Source organism: Penicillium robsamsonii, assembly GCF_028829455.1.
Source record: "Penicillium robsamsonii strain IBT 29466 chromosome Unknown utg000001l_segment0_segment0, whole genome shotgun sequence".
In the NCBI taxonomy this organism is placed as follows: Eukaryota; Fungi; Ascomycota; class Eurotiomycetes; order Eurotiales; family Aspergillaceae; genus Penicillium; species Penicillium robsamsonii.
The window spans coordinates 2,207,167-2,219,527 of record NW_026643219.1 but is presented as its reverse complement, the minus strand read 5'-3'; the positions used below and the strand labels follow the sequence as shown (position 1 = coordinate 2,219,527).

General features: G+C 49.0%; 5 protein-coding genes across 5 annotated transcripts; 1 reads left to right on the top strand and 4 right to left on the bottom strand.

Moving 5' to 3' along the window:
- Nucleotides 1–900: 900 nt before the first annotated feature.
- On the top strand, nucleotides 901–1,653 carry N7447_000873 (GPI anchored serine-threonine rich protein; the record flags this gene model as incomplete). Its single annotated transcript, XM_057225149.1, has 1 exon — nucleotides 901–1,653. One exon carries the CDS (start codon nucleotides 901–903, stop codon nucleotides 1,651–1,653), a length of 753 nt encoding a protein of 250 aa, XP_057089165.1.
- An 898-nt stretch (nucleotides 1,654–2,551) lies between these two features.
- On the bottom strand, nucleotides 2,552–4,875 carry N7447_000872 (Zn(II)2Cys6 transcription factor; the record flags this gene model as incomplete). The annotated part of the gene is made up of 3 exons (XM_057225148.1): nucleotides 2,552–2,616; nucleotides 2,674–4,741; nucleotides 4,795–4,875. The coding sequence occupies 3 exons, from the start codon at nucleotides 4,873–4,875 to the stop codon at nucleotides 2,552–2,554; spliced, it is 2,214 nt and encodes a 737-aa protein (XP_057089164.1).
- Nucleotides 4,876–5,078: 203 nt separating this feature from the next.
- On the bottom strand, nucleotides 5,079–6,848 carry N7447_000871 (fungal specific transcription factor domain-containing protein; the record flags this gene model as incomplete). Its single annotated transcript, XM_057225147.1, has 3 exons — nucleotides 5,079–6,125; nucleotides 6,187–6,698; nucleotides 6,758–6,848. 3 exons carry the CDS (start codon nucleotides 6,846–6,848, stop codon nucleotides 5,079–5,081), a joined length of 1,650 nt encoding a protein of 549 aa, XP_057089163.1.
- A 621-nt stretch (nucleotides 6,849–7,469) lies between these two features.
- On the bottom strand, nucleotides 7,470–8,267 carry N7447_000870 (uncharacterized protein; the record flags this gene model as incomplete). Its single annotated transcript, XM_057225146.1, has 2 exons — nucleotides 7,470–8,185; nucleotides 8,237–8,267. 2 exons carry the CDS (start codon nucleotides 8,265–8,267, stop codon nucleotides 7,470–7,472), a joined length of 747 nt encoding a protein of 248 aa, XP_057089162.1.
- A 917-nt stretch (nucleotides 8,268–9,184) lies between these two features.
- N7447_000869 (uncharacterized protein) lies at nucleotides 9,185–10,636 on the bottom strand (the record flags this gene model as incomplete). The annotated part of the gene is made up of 1 exon (XM_057225145.1): nucleotides 9,185–10,636. The coding sequence occupies one exon, from the start codon at nucleotides 10,634–10,636 to the stop codon at nucleotides 9,185–9,187; it is 1,452 nt and encodes a 483-aa protein (XP_057089161.1).
- Between the last annotated feature and the right edge of the window lie 1,725 nt (nucleotides 10,637–12,361).

Below are 12,361 nucleotides of genomic sequence, written 5' to 3'. Positions count from 1 at the left end.
ATGAGAAAAAGGTCTTGAGTTATATATAGCAAATAATTCCACATATAATTTCACATATTATTTCATCTGTAAATCTGCAATAACCGAGTAACTGAAGATATTAGAGCCTCCGCAGGCTACCATGGGTAATCATCGAATTAGCTTCTGGGGCCAAGGAATCCACGGGGTCCACGGTAGGGGAAAATCTTACAAGGCTTAAGGTAAACAACCTTGGAAAACATCCAAGTTTCGCTTCTAGGCCATTGAGTCTGCATTCCATTTTATTTCCGTAATTATTTTCTCCCTTGGCCCCATAAAGTGGCATTTTAATCTTACTTGGGGCATCTCTCTACATTAAAGGGTCAACCAGTATTAGGATTAAAATTAACGTCCGGAGCACCCACCAATCAAAATCGGTGCCTGTCCATTATGATTATTACTTGACCTGTAACGCACAGCCTGGCGGTGTATTACAATAACGTCTGAGCCACAGCCGACCCGCATGCCCCACGAGGGCAAGATCAGAATTGCATGCAACTGTCACATCTACTTGTCCGTATACAGCTTATGGCTGAGGGTGTGATGGGTATAATTCGTCTAGAGGGCTCGTTACGTGTAAGTATTACAGGGATCAAGTCAAAGCCCCATTTAGCTTAAATCAAAAAAGTCAAAAGTAACCGAGGGAAATGAGGTGGATGGGATATGGTTGGCCTGCGCGTTGATCGGTTGGTTTAGTTTAGTGTAGGACCCACCTTGGAGGTACACATCCTTGAAGTAGTACTTTGCCTCGCCCTTCTTCCTTTATTATTCCTCTCTTTTCAGTCTACTCTTTACGTTCCTTTTTTTTTTTCGTTTTTCAACGATAGCCATTCTTTATTTCCCACCACAGTCATTCGTTGTCAATCTCGACATTCAATCAACATGCGTTTCTCCATCGCTACCGTTTTCTCCGCCCTCGTGGCTCTGACTGCTGCCGCCACCACTCCTGACTACACCAAGGACCCCTCCGGCAATGCTATCACCTCTCCTGGTCTGAACGAGATCGTCCCCGAGGGCAAGACCTACACCATCAAGTGGACTCCTTCCACCGACGGCCCCGTCTCTCTGGTCCTCCTGCGCGGTCCCACCACCAACGTCCTCCCCCTCAAGACTCTCGCCGAGTCCATCCCCAACAGCGGAGAGTTCAAGTGGACCCCTGGCTCCGACCTTGAGGCCGACGTCACCCACTACGGTCTTCTCCTCGTTGTCGAGGGTACCGGCCAGTACCAGTACTCCACCCAGTTCGGTATCTCCGCCGCTCCTGGCTCCGAGTCCGGCTCCACCTCCAAGGCCACCAAGCCCACCGAGACCGAGACCTCCGTCCCTGAGGTTACCACTTCCGCCTCGTCCACCGTCGTGGAGAGCACCGTGATCACCACCACCATCTGCCCTGAGACCGAGACTGCTACTGCCACCACCACCTCCGCCCCCAAGTCCACCAAGACCGGTGTCTCCCCCGTCGCTCCTCCCTCCAGCCGCCCCTGGACCTCCATCCCTCTCACCACCAGCGTCGCTCCTACCAGCACCGCTTCCGCTACTCCTTCAGCTTCGTCCCCCGCCTTCAACGGCGCTGGTCGCAACGCCATCAGCGTCGGTGCCGTCATGGCCGGTGTTGTCGCTGCTTTCGCCCTCTAAGCGCATTCTCTTAAAATGGGATCGCGCATTGACGGCATTTTCTTTCTACTGTAAGCCGGAAATAATATCTTGTTGTTTTCATAAGGCTTAATTTTTTTTTATCAATATCTTGATATGGGCCTTTTGAATTCTGTCTTTCGGCTGAGTTTCTGCCTCTCATACCATGTTTTTCTTCTTGTGTGCTATATTTCCCGCATCCCTCTCAGCTATGATTGTGTAATGTGAAGTTCATGTCCTTATGTTTCTTCCTACCTTGTAAATTGCTAGATCCTGGGGCATAGGTCGTATCTTCACTCGTATAGACTCGTAGATGTGTAGGTGGAGGCAGCAGGCTAAGAACATGAATATTTTCTGTAGCCTCAGGCACCCATGCATCTGTGACTGTGATACGGACACACCTACTTGTAGAAAAAATTATCGTGCGATTAGTAGACTTGGTAAACGGGGAGACATTCTATGGAGATACAGAATCGGGCAGAATCGGGCAGAATCGAGGCAAAGAGAGGTCTGTCTGAGGCAAAACACTTAGGCAGCAGTTGTCCAGGTGGGCAAACGCCGACGTTTCCACCAAACAGGCAGCAAACACAAGTACAAACCGATTGCACTTGGAGATCTGATGGATTTGTCACTTTACAGCTGATGTCGACAAAACTATACCAGTCAATCTTTTTCTTGAGTGACATCATGTAATCAGACTATCACACGGTCAGTGATCAAAATTGCTACCACCCAGAGCCTGTTTGATGTAGAGTAGCTTTCTTTTGATATAGCATATCCTAGAGACTGTGAAACACTCTTCCCCTGGCTCATTTTCACCTTCTCCTTTCATTCCTAGCCCTCAATTATGTAGACCTGCGATTAGATCGAGTCCGTCCGTTCATACAGCTCTGATTCTCCACTATGGGACCGTACGCCCCCAATTCCAAGCACTACTTTGGTCATCAGGTATCAGGTTGAACATAACTATCAACATGTTAGTTAGAATCTCTGATCATGAGCTCGAACGTCGGCTCCACTCACGCTCACCAAAGGCACCAAATGTATCGTCAAGTTGTTCGAAGATATTCGCCGAGGGGTATTCAGACGGTTCGACGGGTTCTTGGACTAGCCTGTCGCTTACCCTACCATGGTCTTGTATTGACTGGGGCGTGTCTGGAGGCTGTGGTGCGTGGATTGCTGATATTGGAGGACGATCACAGAAGGCATCTCGCGAGGACGGCGAATGGCTCCCAGCAGGGTCGATCCGGGACTGTTGTACACCCTGAATGGCACCCTTCTCAGACATATCCCTGGGAAAATTTGTTTCCAGTCCCCCTCTCAAGGCACCGGACATCTCTCGCTCGATAGTTACTTTCAGCAACTCCGTCAGAAGCTGTGCAGTCTGCTTGGCGATACGATTGTGGGGCCCAAAGGCTGCGCTGGCATGGATAATACGCATGATTCCAGTCTTGGCCTCGTGTGCCGCTGTAGTAAAAGGTTGACTGGTCGGTAGGATGCAAAGGATGACGCCTGCAGTAAATTGCTGTAAAGAAGCGAAAGATTCAGCGAAATGATGCTTGAAACGAAGGACCGGAATGCGAGATATTCGCAGTGCAGCTGCAGTGGCCACTCTCAATGACTCGTGGATTGCGTCTACCACCAACCGTGAGCAAGAACAGGTGATTTTCTGCTCAAGTAAAGGGCGACGGGCTTGTATCAGAGCTCCATCGTATGTCAATTGGAGGGTAGCCGCCTGCAAGATGATCGTTTCTGCTTGATATTTTGCGCGCCGCGGTAACCCTTCGATCTGCTGTTGGAACTGCTCTAGGCGATTGTCGCAGCTCCAAAACTCGAAATCGAACAACCGGGGAATCCGTTTGCGCCAGGAGACTAATTGTTCCTCCGAGTCTTGTGCGGCTTCTGCAATTACCAGGAGGTCCTCTTCTATCGTCTCTTTTCTTAATTGGAGACGACGAAACCGCGAAAGGATGTGTCGAATGATGTTATAGATTTCGGATTTCATAGCAAAAAAGCCAGCTGTCGTTGTCGGCATTCCGTCACCAGATATCCATTCATTTTTCAGTAGAAGTGGATCAATGGCCAGGTCATCCATGTCTCTGAGCGAATGCAAAGCGACAAGTCCAGTATCAATAGAGGAAGGTCGCCCATAGACGATAGACGTGAACGTGTCACCGACAATAGCATGATTCCAACAGCGCGAGCGAATCTCATCCACAACTGGGTTCTCATACTGGGCGGATTTTGTATAAAGGTGAAGGGCATAGGCAGACCTCACAGCCATACCAGAGACAGTCCACGCAATGCTGGGCGAACTATGATAGACATAATAGGAGGACACCAAGAAGCAAACCTGGACAGCTTCAATTTGACAGTCGATGGAGATATCGAGCAGATTCCGTCGTATCTCATTGGTCAAACCGTGCATCAACTTCTCCCCGTCAACGGAATGTTCTCGCAACAATGCGTGTCCAGGCCATCTCTGATCTGGTAGCACAGAATGAAGCCCAATCATAGTCACTGCCAAGATAAGCATGGTAGGACTGAGATCTTGGCGGCTCCATGAGGTCTGAGAAATTATCCTGCGTGCAGTCTGCCGGAATGAAGGCTCGTGGAGCATCAAGATGAACCATTGCATTCGGTCGAAATAGGCGTCAATTAATGCTAACATCACGGCTTCTGGTGGAAGCTCTACTTCTGTTAAATGCCATAATGAATTATCCAAGGTCGGATCTCCCGTATCACCAGGGATTGATGCACCGGTCAGAGTCCGACCAGCTTCTTCCTCATTGAAGACTCGTCTAGCGAAGTCAATCGCGGATGCATTGGCACCAGACTGCGGTTGTTTTTGAGAGCGCTCTGGATAGGATGTTGAAGTTTCTCTGGTATACGGTATCTCGACTCCTCTGGCGCCATGGGGAGAGATGTGATTCTTGTGTGTTGCTGGTGCGATTGTTTTGTGTATTCTAGAATGCACATGCAGATCTCTGCCCCCTGAATTTGGTCTGCGAGTCCGTTTCGCTGTGTGCTGGGATGTTTCGCATTTATATCCAGCGCGAGTACAGAGCACGCAAGGACGTGAGTTGTCACACTATACGCTGTCAGAACCATATTTCGCAATCAGGGTCGCGAAGGGATATCTACCTTGAGCTTCTGACGGCGACACCTGTCACATGCTCGCGATGTGCGGGGTGAATTTTGCAACAGATCAGTCTCTTGTTCCATGAGTATAGCAAGGTAGTGCTGCCAATCCCGTGTAAAATCGAACGCAAGGTCTGTCCACGGGTGTCACCCACAACTGGGGTCCCCGCAATTTGGAATACCCGGGAACCGAATTTAGATTTCGCCCTAAGCATACATGTAGAAATATTTTGATTGGTTTCATGTTTCATTCTGTATACGCTAAAATAAATGCTTTTTTAATTCTATCAAGTTGCGATCAAACCCAGGAGATGCCCACGAGCGTTTTGTGCCTGTGAAAGAACAATCTCAGCCGCGGGATATGTTTGTAGTAAATATCCAGCCGCCTCCTCGCAAGCATACAAGTTCGACATGGCCTGCATCCTCACAATATCATCCGAAACCTTCAGATCAGAAAGGCTTGCCTCGAGAATAATAATCAATATAGTAATAGTGCTTCCAGGGAGAAAATGAAGCATCCTGGAGTCATGCAGCTCATTGAGAGTCTCATTGACTTGCAAAGTCAAGCCTCTCATTTCTGAGTTAATGGTGGTCTCGAGACTGTCTCCTCCATTCGATGCAGCTTGGTAGAGTATAGACATCGCAGTGAGATGGAGGAGATATAGGAAAGCCTGGTGAACGAGGAGAACATTCTCCGGAGACTCTGTATGGCAATGGTGTAAGAGTGACGGAGAGTAGTAATGTGCCGGAGCAGGAAGGTTCTGAATCCAGGTCTTTAGAAGCTGTTCGCATCCCGTTATGGCAGCCTGTGATATATTTGACTTGGGTACCATGGAGTATTCATAGTCCCCCGATGGCGATGGCGACCAAGCATCTTGGTAAAGAAGATTGATGATGACTCCCACACAATGAGCAAGCTTAATCTCCTGAATGAACAGAAGCATCATTCGTTCTTGGTTCTCCCAGTTGAGCATGGATGATGCTTCTCCCAGCATAACCAGCACGAGTTCATGGTATAGCTCGGAGGAATAGTATTTCGTAGCCTCCAGGAGCGACATTGTGATATCGCTGTTTGGAATTCGCAGTGGGCGACGGAAGCCGAGGGAGAGAATGCGGTCGCGCACATAGAGACACCACCAAAGTCTGTGCTTGTGAGAAAAACTACCCGTTTCTAAACTCCCAAGGAGACCGACGCGCTCTGCTGTCGAGTAGGCGAGATCGAACCAGTATGTTGGGTTTTTGGGGCCGCCCCCATTTCCATGCCACTGCATCATGAGTAACAATGCTTGAATCTGGACGTATGCGTTGGGCTCGGTCTCAAATTCATAAAGAAGCTGACGACAGGATCAAAATTAGTCTCGACATGGCCATGGATCCTGTCTCCAGATATCTCACCTTGGTACGCCCAAATAATGTTCTTCGCAATGCTTTTCGTGACGAGAACCCGGCTCTAACGGCAGTTTCCTGCTCGATAAATGCACTTCCAGCCAACATGACAGCTTGATGAAGAAGCGGACTTGGAAATTGGGATTCATCCTCGACCATGACATTGAATAAAAACCATTGCAGGTCAATGACAGGCAGAAGAGGATGAACATATTTGATATAAGCCCCGAGCAACTGATTCCGCAGTTCAAGGGTCACTATTCTGAGAGCCCCCTTCAGATGTAGATATTCTTTACTTTCTTCCGAGATATTCGGAAGCTGAGCTTGAAAAGATCGCTGCAGTTCGAATGGCTGATTGTGCTCCCCTAGAATAAGATCCTGCGTCTGCGGCGAAAGCAACTCATTTATCGTCATCAGATAACTGTCTAAGGGATATGTCTGGGGTACATTGCGCGTCAAGGTCATATGTGGTTGGTCAGATATCGGCTTACTCCCTGATGCGACGAACTGCCCAAAAGGACCTGACGATGTCAGTGACGATGCAGAGATTGGGGTAATATGCTTGGCACATGTGCCTTACCTAGATCATCCCCGCCTCTTTCCAACCGATCTACATCCTCGGCATTGGAAAAGGCCTCGAGAAGTCCACTAAGAGAAGGCGGTAGATCCATTGGCACGGACTCCGGTTCCCTGGTCTGCTGCTAAAGGGATTAGCGCTAGGGCAACATCTATAGGTGGTTTCTCTCTCGGAACTTGGGGTAATTACCTTGATTCTTGGGGGTGCCGGTGTGAGAACTCGATTGACTGCAACAGGTGAACCGAGATTGGTTTCGTACTGGCTCTTTAACTGTTGTTGACACACTTTGATAGTCGATGAGTTAATTCGGTGTTCCTTTCAGGTGCAACCCAACTTGTATGTGCTTGGAGGATTGCCCTTAATATGAAGGGGACACGAGAAAGATCCGCGTCATCCGTGGGCAAAGTCGGGGCCCCGCATTTTTGAGGATCCGAGGAACTCTTCGGTGACAATTGGTGACAATTGGCTGTTCCTAGTCCCAATTTTCCAGTCTAGACCTCTTAAGCTGCTTAGAAATTGCGGTGAGTGGACGATCATCTTCCACCGGACAAGGTGACCATTCGGGAACTTCCACCGGAACTTCCGGAGCCAATCACATTGTTCTAGCAATTTGATCTTCTGCAGAAACGACTCTTAAATATTTCAAAAGTTCAAAGATATGTATAAGCTTTTCAACATAATATGTCCAATCCACCATATACTATAACTATCCCATCTACCAAGGCAACCGACCATCCTTATTAATAAATCCACCAGCTTCCTCGTCCCTCTCCCCAAGCACAATCCCCAAAATTCCCCTAGCAGACTCCAACGGATCCCCAGCCATCCCACCCGCACTAACAGCAGCCTCACCCTCGCCCCTCAAATTCGACCTCACAAGACCAGGACAGAACGCAAAAACTCGCACTCCATGACTCTGCAACCGCTTATGCATCTGAACAGTTATCATATTCAGCGCCGCCTTGCTCGCGCGGTAGTCATCCCAAGGCGCAGAATAAGTTTCACTACTGGGATCCGTCGCCAGACCCATCGAGCCTAGACCACTGGAGATCTGGATCAGATAGGGCCTTTCTGATTTGAGGAGGAGGGGGGTGAAAGCCTCGGAGACCATTGTTGCGCCAATCACGTTCGTCGAATAGATCAGGTTCAGTTTCGCGCGGCCGGTGCTGCTGGGTGCTGCTGAGCCGGCGTTGTTGACTAGGATATCGAGTCGATTGAATTGTTCGTTTACAGTGTTCACCGCTTGGGTTATGGAGGTGTCGTCTTCCACGTTTAGCTGGAGGAGGGAGAGTGTTCCCTTGAGATCTTTGCTTTGGAGTTCGGATAGGGCTTGTTGGCCCTTTTGGAGGTCACGGCAGGCCATTATCACATGGTGGTTTGGGTGTGTGGCTAGAGTTTGGGCGGTTGCGTAGCCCACTCCTGAATTGGCGCCTGGATAGAGTTAGTTTCTGGGACGGGTTTGGCTTTTAGTCGGTGGCCTACCTGTGATGAGAACGATGGTTTGTTGAGACATGTCGTAGTTGCTTCGTTGGTTTGTGGAGAAAGAGCTGGTGAAGAGATGAGATTGAGCCGAGTCACGGGTATTCCTATTTTACTGTATCACAGCCTTTAGCATATTGTATTTTCCTCAGCTGCTCTCTATTTAAAGTCGATCTGACATCCCTAGTCGGACATAAGCCTTCTATCGCCGTCGGGAATTCGGCCGGTGTTAAGCCAAAGACCGAAAAGTGCTAATGCCACCTTTTGGACAGCATAGAGATATTTATGATGTCATGTGAATTCTGTGACACCTTGCCTTGCATCGCTGGGTCTATCACAGGTTAACCAATCACTTCTAAACAGTGTATGTCTTAGAGTTACATTGCAGGCTAAGCTTTTTGGTCGTTATACAGCTTCGTCGATTGGTTCGCATGATATTCAGGCGTTTAGGCAGGAATTACGAGAATTAGCTGAAAACTATATTGGGCATTGAATTTCTGTTCAAAAATATATCTTATATTTTCCAATTTAAAACAAGAATGCTGACTCAATACATCGCCGATGGAGGTATAATCGCTGTGTAATCCATACACAAAGAGAGCGAGAAAATCAACGAGAGACAGGATGTGACGAAGTAAGGCTAATATAATGACAGCGAGGAGAGAAAAGTATAGATTTCACTTTTGCAGAACCCGAGTCTTTTGAGGCCAGGAAGAAATGCAGATCGATAGTTATACACGCCCAGCCTAAAGGAAGAGGCACTTTTTGAGCCACATCACTAAAGGAGTATAGACTAACTGCGAGCAGTCATGCCAGTGACCGCTTGTTTGTCTCTGGTAGCAGTAGCATACACAAGAGAGAGAGGGGGGGAGATTAAGAGTGTAAGGGAGAGAAAGGAAATGACAAGAGGGAACGAAATGATAGTTTGCTGTTGATCCCGAAAAACACGCATCAAGAACGTGACCACTGTGCTTGCAGTGGAGGCAGCGAGCCTCCAATAACGGACGGTGACCCGGAAGGCGGGCCAGCAACCGCCCGTCCGGCGGGTGCAATGGGTGCCGAAGAATACGGAGGACTTGCAGGCCAACCGGATTGAGACTGAACTGCGTCAGGCATTCTTCCCTGTTGAGGACCCGCCGAAGTCGGCTGTGTGCCTGAAGCGGATCGGGCAGCATCGGCGCCCGACCACGTCGTGGTGCCCGGTTCCGATGCGGGGAGGAGGGTTGGTTGGGTGGAGCATGGAGAAGAAGGTCTTGGGGGTAAGGCGCTTAGGGACATTGTGCGGCCGAGATGGTCGCGGTAGAAATCTCGCTCGGAGCGGTAGTGGTCTCGTTGTTGGATAAGAGAGCGGAGCTCCTCGCTCTGGCGGCGGACCGTTTCTACGCCGCGCTGGATCTCGTCCTGTTGTGCGGCGAGACGCTGCTCGAGTTGCATTTCGTTGCGCTTCCGATTTCGGAACCGACGTGATGCGTCGCTGTTGGCTTTGCGCTTTTCAGCTTGGCTGGAGGAGCCAGATCGCATGTCTAGTACGCACGGTATCATGCCCAGTGGGAGGGGGCTGGCCTGTGGTGTTCCAGCTCGGGAGGGGGCTTGTTCAGGTTGGCGACTGGGGCCTTTTGTTGCGGGGATGGGTCGGGTCAGAGGGTCCATTGTCATATATGGAGGCGCAGTGGGATATGATGCCGTGCTTTGTGGGAGGGAGACACTGGTCACGGCTGGGGATACCCGGCTAAAGGGACTGAAAGTTGAGTGAGGCGTGCTGGGACTTGTTTCTTGGGAGTTCGGGTTGGTGAGAGGCCCCGGGCCTGCACTGGTTCGCCGAGAATGCAGCGAAGTCAGAGGCTGAGTGCCAGTGAGAGATGCTATTGGGCGTAGACCCGTCTCTATAGGCAGAGGCGAACTGGTGACGGGTAGGCGTGGACCCATCAAAGTCTCGTGAGGAACTAGCGGTGACTGTGCCACGCTTGACTGACCAGAAGCCCTGCCGCCCCCGCCAACAAACCGTGCCGATGGCGATGCCGGATTCATCAAAGGCCGTGAATGAGACCTAGGAGATAATGGCTGCGACACCACTGGGTATCCTGAGCGGATCGGGGAAGTCCCTTGGGGGCGAGGTGGGGAAGATGGACCCGGTAGGCTCAGCGGCTCACGACTGAGTGCAGTCAGATCAGCCGCCTGTGGGTGATTCAAGATGGCATGAACACCAATGGGTCGCGATGACATGGATTCCAATGGTGGTTCCACGGGTCCATATGGATGCCATGACTGGGGTCGAGGTCGTTGCGGTGGCCGGCGGGCAGGATTTCGGTTGCTTGTAGATGCACGGTCATTGTCACTTGCACGGTCATCTGTTTGCGTCACATCTCTGGACAATGAACCTGCACGTCGAGAATCCTGCGACATAGAAACCAAATCTCCCACGACGAAGCGGGAGTTAGGGCATGACCGAAACCCCCCTCTCTCCTCGTCGCTGTGTTCTCGAGGAGTGAGGGAGGGTGCAGGTGATGGATACCGATCTGAGTAAAGTGACAAATTGGATGAATGTGAGCCTGAATATGGTGCGTTCAACACACTAATACCTAAGGCAGCCACGATGAATAGGAGATATATAAAACAAGAAACTCGATTCTCAATTGAGGATCGAGGAAAGATAATATAAGCTAAGGAAGCTAGAAAAGCTAGGAAAGCTAAGAAACAGAAGAGATCCGAGGGCCGTAAGAGAGCTAAGAGAAAGTCGAGTCAGAAAGAAAATGGGGGCGACAAGCTTAAGAATTGAATAGCAGCGGTGAGAGAATGATCCATCACCTGGTCTGGATGGCTCCAAGACAACTTAGTTGTCTCTCTGTCCGACCCAGTCTGGCGGATAGTTGGGCAGGATCTCCTATGGAGACCACCCTAGTCTACCCCCGGAGTATTGGGCTTCTTTTTTTTTTTTTTCTTTTTTTTTGGTTTAAGTTTTTTTTTTTTGTTTTTTTGTTTTGTTTTTTTATTTAGTAAAATAGAAAGGGGAAAAAAAGAAAAGAAATCACAGAAATAGAAGTAGATATAGAATATATCCAATATGTCCAATATGGTCAATAGAGTATGGTCAATATGGCCAATATGTACATGACTGATATCACCCCCTATATTATACCAGACCTATACCACAAAGTACCCGGGGAAAGCGATCGTCATGCACAGCACAAATTATCGGGAGCTGCAAGTGTGCGCCGTCACCGTGGACATGGACAGGGACAGGTGGAGTCTGGCTTTGTTTTTTTTTTATACTTTTTTTTTTTTGCCGTTACTATTTGTTTTTTCCCGTAAAGAGTCAAGCTTGGAAGGTGAGTGTGGGTAGAGGGAAAATTCAGAAAGTTCCTAATGACGCATGGCTGAAATGAGACGCCGAACTATACTGATCTATACCCACTCGGGTATAGTGAGGCAATCCTTCACGCCTCCTGTGTCAATTTCCGAGAGTTTGGAGAAACTAAAAGTATATTAGCCTTGAAATAGGATGTTAAGAAAAGAAAAGGTAGAAAGGCTACAAAGTTTATTGGATATGTTGTGCATCATCCCGGCAAAAAGGGGGCCCGTTACCGTTGACCGTTAGGGGTAACTTCCTCGGCTAAAGGGGCTTTGACACTTTGATATACTTGATTTGACGTCATTCAAGGTGTTGGACCTAAAATCAACTTAAAAAGTCGCTTCAACCCAGCTCAGTTCGTGTGACCAACACATTGCGATGTTCATTCGAGTACTACGTAAAAAACAAAAGGCAGATAAACAAGTCAATAGCCAAGTAATCAGGTGACAACTCTCTCTATCACAAGCTTGGATTTGATGCTCCACGATCGGACCAAGCGGAAAGGGGTCCGGTTTCCCTTAGCCCTCATGATGTGAGATGCATGTGGATAGCTCTGTTCCCAACTTTTCAAGCTTGCCCGGGATAAAGATTCCGCGTGGCAATCCCTCAAATAAGCAGCGGAGATCGGTTTAGTGTAGCAAGTGGAGGGAAATAAATAAAAAAACTTGAAAATAGAGAGCTCAGCTGAAGCGCGTTCTTGGCATTGACTAGTATTTGTTGATCATCAGGCGTTACATTGTCGGAAATGTTTCACGATCTCCGGATCCTGATCCGGATAG